General features: G+C 40.2%; 2 protein-coding genes across 4 annotated transcripts in view; one reads left to right on the top strand and one right to left on the bottom strand.

Moving 5' to 3' along the window:
- The window catches only part of GPR63 (G protein-coupled receptor 63), a 377,175-nt gene that overhangs the window by 84,439 nt on the left and 280,335 nt on the right, over positions 1-12,401 (top strand). The gene's annotated exons all lie outside the window — the stretch shown is intronic.
- The window catches only part of FHL5 (four and a half LIM domains 5), a 32,121-nt gene continuing 24,179 nt past the window's right edge, over positions 4,460-12,401 (bottom strand). For all 3 annotated transcript variants that reach the window (XM_069804898.1, XM_069804899.1, XM_069804900.1), the window contains exons 4-6: positions 10,086-10,255; positions 7,762-7,948; positions 4,460-6,559 (exon numbers count right to left, since the gene is read on the bottom strand). In XM_069804898.1, the coding sequence (XP_069660999.1) occupies positions 6,408-6,559; positions 7,762-7,948; positions 10,086-10,255 (509 nt within the window). In that variant the 3' untranslated portion in view covers positions 4,460-6,407. The remainder of the gene's footprint in view (positions 6,560-7,761; positions 7,949-10,085; positions 10,256-12,401) is intronic.

Here is a 12,401-nt window from a genome sequence, read left to right as displayed (position 1 = left end):
GGAGAGCTCTGAGATACCAGAATAAAACATCTGAAACCCCAAAAACTTACTCAATTGTTTCTTGATTTTGCTAGGTAGTTTTCTGCTTGACTCAGTTCCTCAAACCTCTGAGGCCATGCTCCTTTGCTTGCTCTGTAAGTGATCTTGTCTGAGTATTTTGGTGGTCACCTTCCTGTCTGTGCCCAGGCTACAGGCAGGAGCTAAGTGTTTCTTTGTTGTTTTAATGAGATTCGTTCTCAGAGCCTTACACAGACTATGCATGAAAGGGGCTCGTGGCTCCCATTTTTCAGAGATGTGGTGGTAGTGCAGCTTCTTGTATGCAGTAATTTAGTAATTCAGTCAGGGCTAAAAAAAATCTGCAGTGAATCAGGTGAGCACCTACAGTCTTGAATATCTTACTCAAGAGGACAGTAAAAAATGTACAGTAGAGGCACAAGTTGATAAAACCAGATACTGAATTATATCGAAGACAGATACAAGGTTTATTAGCTTGGATGTAATGCTGTACAATGGTTGTTCTTCTGACACTGAATTAGTTTTCACTGAGAAAATCCAGGTTCTTATGCGCTATATTCGCTAGCCATTGTGCATGTCTTTGTGACTGTGCTGTAGAGATTCTCCTGCCTGGCCTCATCTTCAAGGAGCCCCAGTAAGGACTTGGGTGAAAAATGCAGGATGAAAGTCTACAAAAATGCTTAAATGGACACTATTGGACAAAAGTTCTCCCTAACAAGCTAATAAAAGCTTAATGATTCAGGCCAAAGCTGGTATCTCTAGATCCTCCACTGCAGCCATGTATTGCCAGTTGGTTACTACCCCTGTGTTACAACCCTGTGTGCAGCCATATCTGTCTTCCAAAGGTCTTACCTGTCCTCTTTTTGTATTAAAGTACTTGTACCTGGTACTTCTGAATATGATGAACTGAAACTTCTGTTTGGAAATAGTAGTCTATAACCATGCTAGTTGCTTTGTATTTTGGTTTAAGTTGCCAGGTTTCCTGTGACTCAGTCCATTCAAGTTTTGGGAATTTGAGGGTGAACAAGCATGCATGCACATACACACATTTTCTTTGAGGTATTATTAACAAGAATGTAGAGGATTTATTGCAGCATTCCTGCTTGATTGGTAAACAAGTTTGTTCTGGCTATAGGCTTGAATTCCATCCAACTTTTTTGTTTACAGAAATGATCTCCCAGCTTCCACTTAGGCGGTCATTTCACATTACTTTCCTTCAGCTATTGGTATCTGTCATTGTATAAATGTCACTGTGTTTTCACTTGGCTTCCTAAAATACAATACACTGCTCTACATCCATTCTATTAGAACAAGTGAGATTCATAAAAACTTTGACCAGGTGCTGAAATGGCTGGTCAAGTCAGTGGGGTATAAACAGGCACCTCCCCTCTCATGGTGGGGCCTGTGAAGTGTTTGAAACCACAGGTCCAGAAGGCCTTGTAAAACCTTACCACTCCCCTCCTAATGCTCCTGTGATTACACTGGGCTACTCTTACCATGAGGAAAGCCTGGGACAATATCCATGTGTAGAGTACAAGAAACAGTTGAACTTACACATGCTGAGATACTGCAGAAAAACTACACTGTGACGTGATGCCCACTTCACTGATATGGCCAGACTATATTCTAGCTCTTCCCCGCCTAGACTCACAGATTTTCTTTCCAGAAAAGCACGGGACAATGAGCGAGAATGGAGGGTGTTTCTAGGTTTCATCCTAGACATAAGTCATGAGTCTAGAGCAGGTGCCTCCGTCTGTGAAATGCAGGGAAGTGATCCTGGGTTCCAGTGTTACCGCTGCTCTGTGTTGCCTGCTACAACATCAACTGAAAACATGCCTGGATTTTAAAAGTAGTAGTCCAGGAAAAGGCTGATATCTTGCTCTCACTATATGAACTTGTCTCAGAGTGAAAAATGTGACATTCAGAAATATGGGTAGAGAAGGGTCACTTGGTAACAATACTGCAGGGCTTGTCTTTGTATTCTAAGAATGTTGTCTCTGGGAGTTCTCTGGCAATTAGGCGGTGGTCGAAGAATTTAAAGTTTAGCCTTAAGCACTGAGGGAGGTAATAGGGTATCTACTTCATTCTTCAGAAGTTAGTCCCAAATGGCAGTCTCCCTCCCATTCTCCTGGGATAACTATGAGTACAGCGGAGAGGTGATTAGGGCATTAGAGACATCACTGCACCTTAGAATAATTGAGCTTGACCATAACAAAAGAAGGTGATTACCTTAGAGCTGGGCAGCTAAGCCACAGGAAAGAACTAGATATATTTTAAAATAAAACAGTACAATGTTAAAGAAAAGCACATGATGTTAAAAAAAATTGACTTAAAAATAAATCTCTCAAACCTCCATCCTCTGAAGTTTATTAAAGAAAATTGAATTGCACTGGAGTCTATACCCTGATCATCCTGCAGTAAATCAAATGTTAGCAACAAAGACTGAAGCTGACCATCTGGTTCATTTTGCCCAGTGCTTTGCTATCCCAGGCAATCACGTTATATACACCATTTAACACACTCATGAAGCATCACTTTAAAACTGACCGCATAGCTGTTCCCCTCATGGTTCTGGAAAGAGGCTCTCCTGGAGCATCGCTGCTCAGGAACAGCAGCAGCAGCCTTCTAATTTCTGATTTCCAGTCCTGAGGAGTTTACTTGCCTTTGTTCTTGAACTAAATGTTGGTTCTTGGCTTATAGTAGACATCTAAGGCCCTCCATGATCTACAGTCCTCCACAGAGACACACTGTTCCTTCTTGCAGCCCTTCTCTGCACCTATTCAAGTTGGATTTCATCTACATAAGCATAGGTGACCCAAACTGTGCAGAGTTGTATTGGGTTTGCATGGCAAAGTTTTGGTAGCTGGGGGGGCTACAGGGGTGGCTTCTGTGAGAAGCTGCTGGAAGCTTCCCCCATGTCCGACAGAGCCAATGCCAGCCGGCTCCAAGGCCGAGCCCATCAGCAATGGTGGTAGTGCCTCTGGGAGAACAGATTTAAGAAGGGGAAAAAGTTGCTGCGCAACAGAAAGTGCAGCCGGAGAGAGGAGTGAGCACACATGAGAGCACCATCCCTGCAGCCCCCCAGGTCAGTGCAGAAGGAGGGCAGGAGGTGCTCCAGGCGCCGGAGCAGAGATTCCCCTGCAGCCCGTGGGGAAGACCATGGTGAGGCAGGCTGTCCCCCTGCAGCCCAGGGAGGTCCACGGGGGAGCAGATCTCCACCTGCAGCCCCTGGAGGACCCCACGCCGGAGCAGGTGGGTGCCTGAAGGAGGCTGTGACCCTGTGGGAAGCCCGTGCTGGAGAAGGCTTCTGGCAGGACCTGTGCCCCTGTGGAGAGAGGAGCCCACACTGGAGCAGGTTTTCTGGCAGGACTTGTGACCCCGTGGGGGACCCACGCTGGAGCAGTCTGGGCCTGAAGGACTGCAGCCTGTGGAAAGGACCCACACTGGAGAAGTTCGTGGAGGACTGTCTCCTGTGGGAGGGACCCCACGCTGGAGCAGGGGAAGAGAGTGAACAGTCCTGCCCCTGAGGAGGAAGGAGCGGCAGAGACAGCGTGTGATGAACTGACTGCAACCCCCACTCCTTGTCCCCCTGCACTGCTGGGTGGGAGGAGGTAGAGAAAATCGGGAGTGAAGTTAAGCCTGGGAAGAAGGAGGGGAGTGGGGGGCGGTGGGGAGGAGGTGTTTTTTAAGATTTGGTTTTATTTCTCATTACCCTACTCTGATTTGATTAGTAATAAATTAAACTAATTTTTCCACAAGTCTGTTTTGCCCATGACGGTAATTGGTGAGTGATGTCTCCCTGTCCTTATCTTGACCCAGGAGCCTTTTGTTATGTTTTCTCTCCCCTGTCCAGCTGAGGAGGGGAGTGATAGAACAGCTTTGGTGGACACCTGGTGTCCAGCCAGGGTCAACCCACCACAAGAGTATTACTGTATTTATGTTTAGGCATTGGTAGCTGGTGATAGAGTCTAGGAAATATCAATCTGATATCTAATATAACTTTTATTCAGACTGTTTATAGCAATCACATTAATTTCTTATTATTACTCTGAAGTGAAAATGCTCAGTTTCAGATTTGACTGTAGTGTATTTACTGCAGGAGAAATAAATAATTCAGTTGGTATTTCTAAAAATATAATTAGTTGATGAGTCAGAGAAGAATTTCATTTTCCCAAATGTTAAGGCTGGAAGATTGGGATTATCATCATCAGAGTGTCTGACCTGTGACTCTGTCATGTCTTAGGACTGCCTCATAATTCTTACGTCAGTTTGTAATTAAGCTGGAAGATTGCTCAGACAAGACTGAATAAAGGGCCCAAACCACATTCTTGCAATTTGCTGAATGCTATTTCACATAACACAAACAAAAGGTACACCCCACAGACAAGCCTGCATCTGGTGATTCATAATTTTAATTTAAAAATTTAAGACAATTAACATTGACTAATGCGCTAATTTCTGATAACTCATTTTTAGAGCATCATACATAACTGTGAACCGCTATATGTGTGTGTATACATATATTTAAGGCAATGAAACATATTTCTATTTATTGGAATCCAAGTCTTATCAAAAACCTGTATCATCAGCCATGTGAAATGTGAAAATAGAATAGGAAGCAGATGGGATAAAATGAAAAGGCATAAAGTAATCAAACTCTAGACTGCAATAAAAGCTGCCAAGAAAGAAGAAACTGAAAACCAAAAATGAACACCACATAGAGCAAAAGATCAATATTTTATTGACTGGAAAACAGACTGGTATGCACTTGTTGGTCAGTCATTATCCATATTGATTTTATGCCACTGCATTTCAGCTCTGGCTTAGCTATGCACACATATTCTTTTTTTTTTCCTCCCCACTTTTCTACCTAAAGTAATGGCTGTCTTCAGTATGAATAAAGCCCACTGAAGTCAAACAAATAACTCTATGCACTTAAGGTCAGAGTCTAAAGAAGAATGTATGACTTAAAGACCTGCGAGATGAAGACTACATAGAGCTGAGCAGTGCAGGATCTGACATTCTTAATATCACTGCACCATTCACAACGGCCCAGTACAGACACTGAAACATGAATCAGGCCACTGTAACTTACAATATGGAAGAAGGAAGGAGAGAAGTGCTTGTAACTCAGCTCTAGATCACCTTTAATAATAGACACTTGAGTGCTGAAGCTCAGCAAGCAGATATAACCTTCTCAAAGCCAGCCACCTAGAAACTAACACCTTGTGCTACAAACCAGGACTGCCTAGCTTGCAATATTACCAATTCTTGACATAATATTGGCAAATGCATGTGGCACATGGCAAAATGATTTGGATATTGGTTCTGAAGAGCTTATAGCCTGCTATAGACAAGCAGGCATTTACATGAAAAGGGATAGACTGTGAATAAAGGACCTAGCAGGGTGTAAATGCTAAGACCATTAACAGTGCTTTGATTGCTGGCAAACAGGTTTTGAGGGGAGGAAAAGTACAAGGTTAAAGGGACAAGTATGAGTTGGCTCTTGTGTCTACTAATAAAAATATATATTTTATGCATGTATTTGAAGGTCTAGTGAGGACAAAGGAGACAAGAGTCTTAAGGCATATTAGCTATGGGAAAGTGTACATCAGCACTATCCAATCTTGGCCAATCCTTACCTCTTACAGTAGTTCAAAATGTGGGTTTATTTATGTTCTAAAGTGGTTATGCCTGAAAAATTAAGTACAATTAACCAATTTTGGGAAAGGACTTGTCATGAAGTTTTTTGGGTGACTAAAGACTGTTTCTGAGGAGCAATCTCAGTAAGGAGAGGAAAATCACCCTTTTTCCTTTTATCTGGCCCTGGGATGGGCCTCTCTGACTCGGTGGCCCTCTGTGTAGAAGTACTCCCTCCTCCCACTTTCTGCCTGGTTTGTCAGCAGCTTTTTTGCCCAAAGTATGGAGGGAGTTGATATTTACAAGTTGTCCTCATCAATATTATGCTCCAATAGAAAAATGCACATGCCCAGCTTTCCACACCAATGTCTGCATCTGCGAAACAGTGCTGATGCCTCATCATTAGTCATATGCCATATAGACTTTTCACAATCATCTGCCTTGGTTCATGGGAGACGAAATGTAAATTTTTAAGCTTCTAACAGCAGAGTGCACTGTGTTACAAGGAGAAACACACTGCAGTTAGATTTAAAATATATACAAATCTTTTCTGCATTATTTTCTTAACCAGTATGGGGCTGTTTAAATTCTTTTATAAGCAGTTGAGAGCTATGATAGAATTAAACTGCTGTTGGAAAGTTACTTGAATGACTAAATAAGTGTTATACCTTTTATATGGTTTTCTTACTGCAGAGTAATGAAGTACATCGTTACAGAGCGAGAATAATGCAGCTGTAGAGCTCTCCACAGAACTATAAAGCAGAGCCACATTCATGACAAAGGACATCATCCTGCCGAGTGAGGAATCCCTGGCCCACCAGCGAGACAGAGCATTTTGCGCATTTAAAGCACTCTCCATGCCACTGGCGCTCTTCAAATGAGATAAATTTGGCACCTCCGAGAGCTGAAAGAGATTATGAGAAAGAAGGTGTGAATCCAGTATTTCTGGACATAGTTCAGAAACACGACAGATTGTTTTCTGATGTGTGATCAGGTTGTCATTCATATAGCAAACAAACAAACAAATAGAAATCCATAGTCTGAAATGTCTTTTGTTGGCTGAATTGAAAAAAACTTTATCATTAAATACAGTGAGAAATATTTTAAGCAAAGCCACAAGTCACTAGCTTGTTTTCATATCCGGTTATGAACTCTGAACAGAATGGGTTTATCAGAATGTCCATTCAGGTTTGCTGATCTTTCCAACAAACTCTCATGAAAATTGTTTGCAATGTGTTGATACATATAGTTTCTATAGAATGCTGAGTGAAACTTAATTGTTTCCACCTAAGTTTCTTCAAGATGGAGTCTTTTGGAAATTACCAGATCATGGAGTTCCTAGCATGAGTATTTGAAATAAAGTATTGTTGGTTTTTTTTGTTTGTTTGTTTTGGAGTTTTTTTATTTGTTTTGGGTTTTTTTGTAAAACCATGCCCATTTGATTGGGTATTCATAATTTTCTTTGTCCACTTACACATGCAGCATGCACCTGTAACAATCAGGCAGTACTTTTCAACAGCTGAGTCCACACATAATAGAATTACAATGCAGAACACCAGCAAATGCTCTCGGAAAACTTCAGCTATCATAGACTAATGACATATATGTCTAATTATAAATCATCTAAGTACACAAGGATGCATGCAATAGAGCTTTGTTGCATTTGGCAAGCTTTCTAATTGGACAGGTGTGCCTTACCAGCAGGCAGTTAATTCATGTCCAGTTTGATCACATTTGCATTTAAAAACAAAGCTGAAGAAATTACAGACACAAGGGACTTGTGTGTACTGTCATGGGAAGAGTCAAAAAGTGCCTTTTCCTTTATTCTTAAGCATGAATTATAGTGCAGAAAGTACTAAATCAAACAATGGAGGAACATTTCGGCACATAAAAACAACTCCTCAGCAGTTAGGGAACACATGTGATCAGCATGTCCTAACAAGCTATGTTACATGTGATGGAGAGAGTGTCTCTCTAGTAGTTAACTCCTTCAGTCTTTCATTATGATGGGACTATTTTTAATGCTGTTTTCTAAAGTAAAGGTCTGCTTTGAGAGGAGACTGATGACTCATCAGTGTCTAGTCCCCTTTGTAAGATGAGACTCACCTGTAATAGGTTTTTTGCAAGCAGCACACTTCTTGGCATACAATTTGCTGAAACAGTCTACACAGTATGGATACTCGTCTTTGGAAATAAACCTTTGTCCAGACAGCTGGGTTGTACACCCAGCACACACAAAGCATTCTTTATGCCAAGGCTGGTCATCGTAGGTCACTCCCCCAGAAGTTATTACCTAATGCATTGACAAACAAGGACAGAGCAATGAAACAAAGGTGTGAACATGAAGGATTATCTAATCCTTGATAAGTCCTTCCACTTTTTCCCTCTCTTCCCATATGCACAAGAGAAGAGAGTGTGGTCACGTCAACTGTTTTTCATCTGGAACATCAAACCGGCTAACTGCAGTTGAGCTGAACATGCCACTGGTTTGTTATTCTCAATTTTCTCTCACAGGATAACCTCATGGTTTGTAATAAACAGGTTAGTTTCTTATGAAATTTTTTCTACTATACATGTGGAAAAAAGCTTAGCATCAGGCATGCTCTCAGAAGACAAATTCTCAGTGATGGACAGTGGATGAGAAAATCCATGCTGAAATTATGGCTAATGTCCAACTGGAACTGGCATTTTGCTGTCTCACCACTGAAACAGTATTTTAAGTAGGAAGAAAGACAGTAAAGAAGCAGAAGTGAGACAGAAAGGAGATCTACACTGTCAGAAGAAAAAATGGTGTTTATCAGTGTCATCAAACTTCTCATTCCCTGCAACTCATAGCTCTCTACTGGTTATTTCTGAAGAGGGAAATTTCCAGTTGCTCTATCGCTTCCATTTGTGTGGTAAAGAGCTGGTTTCACAGAAGCTGTGAGAGACTGTGCAGAGAAATTTCTGCAGAGATAAAGATGAACTGTAAGATAGTGTTTCTACAGTCAAGTCACATGCACGACAGTGAACAAATGGATGAATACAGTTAGAAAAGGAGGAGAAAAAGTTGGAGAAACTTATTAAGTAAAAATAGTGGCACCATCAAATTTCCCTGGGGAATACAGTTTCAAGGAAATAAAGAATAATACTGGGTGATGTCAGGCAATTAAAAAAATTAAGTAGTTCCTGATCCCCTTAGCATTCCAGTATTGGGCTACTACTAACTCTCATTTGCTTTTCCATTAAAATCTCAATATCTCTGGCACAAAATTCAAGACTCCAGTTTGACAATTTAATCTCTTTGGTCTCAATTTTTGTTTATGGAAACTGATGCAAGTTTAAGTAGTAAAATTATTTTAGCTATTATGTAGGGGCCCTCTTTGCATCCCTAGAATTTTTAAGAAGCAAATCCTGATTATTTCACATAAGTGCTGCTAACCTCAATGCCTCTAATAAACATAGAGCAGAAATACTATATCTGCCATGTGATCATTTAATGCAAATTAGAGGCTAGATGTAGAGACATGGGAATATATAAAAGTACTTTCTAAAGTTTAACTACTGAAGAAAAAAACAGGCAGCAGATTTTTCTTAAATTAAAAACTTTTGTTAGAGGTAGAGGTTTACAGATAAATGTTAAATAACTACAGAAATTATAACTTATTTCATTAAATGAAAAAAAAAAAAATCATGCTTGCTTCCAGAGTGATAAAGGTACTAAAAAATAAGTTAAATTCTACCATAAAAAGCAGATTAAAACATTTCCCTAGAGAACAGTATCACACTAGAATAGTGTGATACTTTGAGTGTTTTCATCAACCAGAGACAATTCTAAAACACGAGAAATTGAGGGAGGGATGAATTGATTTATTTGTATTTGGGGGAAAAAAGAAAAAGTAATTTGAAATCAAGCTTTCTGGTACCTACAGGGGAAGCATCATGTATTGAAACAGTGAGACTCTTGACTAGTATTATCATAATTGAATATTACTTAGTCTGATTATTGCCTGATATATTTCAAGAAAAAAACAGGCAAGACTGTGAATGCTTTGCTTAGCTTAGGTGGCTTATTATGCATGTGAATATATCTGCAAAATGTTGGAAAGGGATGCATGTTTATCAAGGCAAAATCAGAGATTATCAGGAAAGAAGGCTTTTACGTAACTTTCAGTGAAAAACTCAACCTTTGTTAAAAATCACAATCAACAACAAAAGAACCCCAAAGTATTTGTTTTGGTCAATAAGTTTATTTCAAATATAATCAGGCTTAGATTAATATTAACTAGAGGGGACAGCAGACACTGTCGCAGTTGGCTTTCAGTGTCAGATGCCAAAAGGAAGACTCTGCTCTTACTTTTAGTTCACCAGACATTTTACATGATCCAGCCACTTCCCCCATGAACAATGTTGCCTCATTAGGGCAATTTTTTCATTGTATGTTTCATTACCTTTTTGCAAGAGTAGCAATGGTGAGCAAATTGCTTCTCAAAACAGGGCACGCAGTAATTCTCATTGTCTTTGGTGATCAATGGTTTTGTTCCCAATGGTTGCCGGCAATACTGACAAACGAAACAGGATTCATGCCAGGAACTTCCCTTAAATTCCATTTTACGGGAACCTGCAAAAACCCAAAATGAAAAATCCACCCAGATATAGCCTTGTAATGTTAAGTTTTAAATGTTGGGAATACTCTTGTTTTTAATCTTGTATCTCAGTATTGGATTACCCAAGAAAGCACTTATCCTCAATTGAATAGAGTTTCTAAGTATGTACTTGAAATTTCAAGAATGCATTCAGTGCCATATGATCACCTGGCAAAAGACGTGCTAAATTGCCTAAGCTGTGATTTTTAGAGTATCTCCTTATATGAATCTTTTAGGGTTACTTCTCTGTGATATGCTTCAGTTGCTCAGAGTTTCTCTCAGGCCAGCCAACTCAGTGATAATGTTCAGGTACACAGCACTTTTATAAATTAAAGATTAATTTATTGGCTGTTTAGTACATCTATTAATGTCCTGCCCTTTGTCTTCCTTAAACTAAGGCTCCTTCACCTGTAAATGCCTTATTTATCTTACTCAGCTTAAGCTGGCAAGTTTTTAAAAGTAAATATCTTTCCTGTGATAAAGCACACTACGCTGCCTCTTCCTATAGCTCATCATTTCAGTCCTAGATCAAGTTCTTTTTATCATGTTTAATTAGGTGCTTTTGATACAGCGCAAGGACTGAAAGTCGCTCAGTTAAATGTCTGCCAGAGGAGTTTCAGAGCTCTTAGCTCTGTGTACAGGTGCCCTGTACATCTTAATGTCGATGGGTAAGTCTAAGATATGCACATGCATCTGAGAACAATTTTTCCAGTGACTCTCCGCCACAACTTCCTCCCCTGCTGGTAGCATCAGACTGCAAAGAGAGGTGCCAGGTGCTTTGCTGTCCTTTCCACATGAAGAAGAGAATTGCTGACATAACTGATTAATCCCGCAATTCCTATTTCCTGGACTGTGGGGCTAGTGGAGAGAGAAACTACTGGTTGAATTTAAACATTAAAGGTTTGCAGCTTCCTCCCAGTGACCAGAAGGCTGACTTCACTGTCTTTGCCTACTGGGTCTTTTCAACACAGAGCTAGCAAGCTGATGACAAAGAAGTTAATGATTTAGAAACTGGTTGGCATTCCCATGCCATGCCAGTTCTCTATTTGCACTGTTACTCCCACCCTCAGCACTTGCTGCAAGGATTTAGTCTCCTAGACTCTGAGGCAAAATCTGCAAGGTGGATATACACCAGAGGATAATAATGCAAACCCAAGTATATTCTGGTACTATTCTCATCACATCTAGTAAGATGTGCCTATTAGACAACACTTTTTAAAACTATATAAAATTTAAGCAGTGTATCATCCTTAAACTGAACACAACTATATTGCTACAGTTATTTCCACTAATACAGCTTTTATCTGTAATGAAAAGGAAATAAACTGTAAAAAACCAAATCAATGTTACAGGCTGAACCACAACATCAGTAACCTAATATTTATACTAAGACAATAATTCTGCACAGCCCAGACCTTATTGTTTGGCATTAAGATTTACTGAAAAATAAAATTCTTATGTCACTGCCAAATTTATTGATGTCCTTGGCCAAAGGTTCCCAAACTAGTAGTCATGAGGCCATGGCAGAGAGTTTGCAGCTGGTATTTGGAATTACACATGTGATCTGTAAAAAAGTTCAAGCATTGAGGGTAGCTCACTGTTTCAAAAGTTAGGGACCCACTTTCCTAAGCAAGCTGCTTCATTTTGCCACATACGGTGCTGTGGCTTCTCTTAGATGCCTCTGGAGAGGCAGCTTTTAGGCAATCTCTCTGCTGTATGAACTTTACTGGTGTGATAGCAATGGAAGGCCTAGAGGATGTCCTGAACAGACACGACCAAAAGCTGAGAAGCACTTTAGTGGAAAGTGCAGAATTTTCAAGTTTGGTAATGGCAGGAAATAAACCTATCGTAAACACAAATGTATTCTTTTTAGTAAAAATGCTGATAATGATTTGAACGTAGAATGCCATGTTTTGACAGTTTAAACAAAAAATATTTCTGATTGAAAGAAATGGTATAAAGAACATGAACTCAAGGTCTGGTCAATGTGACAGACAGAAAACGCAGATGTCTTGTCTAATCTGGCACTCCTGCTAACGATAGCTCTGTTTGTCTACCTACACTCACAGCAGGATATGCTTCCTAAGAACTACAGCAGAATCAAGGGCTCAACACGACCAC

The sequence above is a fragment of the Haliaeetus albicilla genome, chromosome 17 (assembly GCF_947461875.1).
Source record: "Haliaeetus albicilla chromosome 17, bHalAlb1.1, whole genome shotgun sequence".
Lineage (NCBI taxonomy): Eukaryota > Metazoa > Chordata > Aves > Accipitriformes > Accipitridae > Haliaeetus > Haliaeetus albicilla.
Note: the sequence above shows the minus strand (reverse complement) of the source record. Positions and strands in the feature narration are given on the sequence as shown.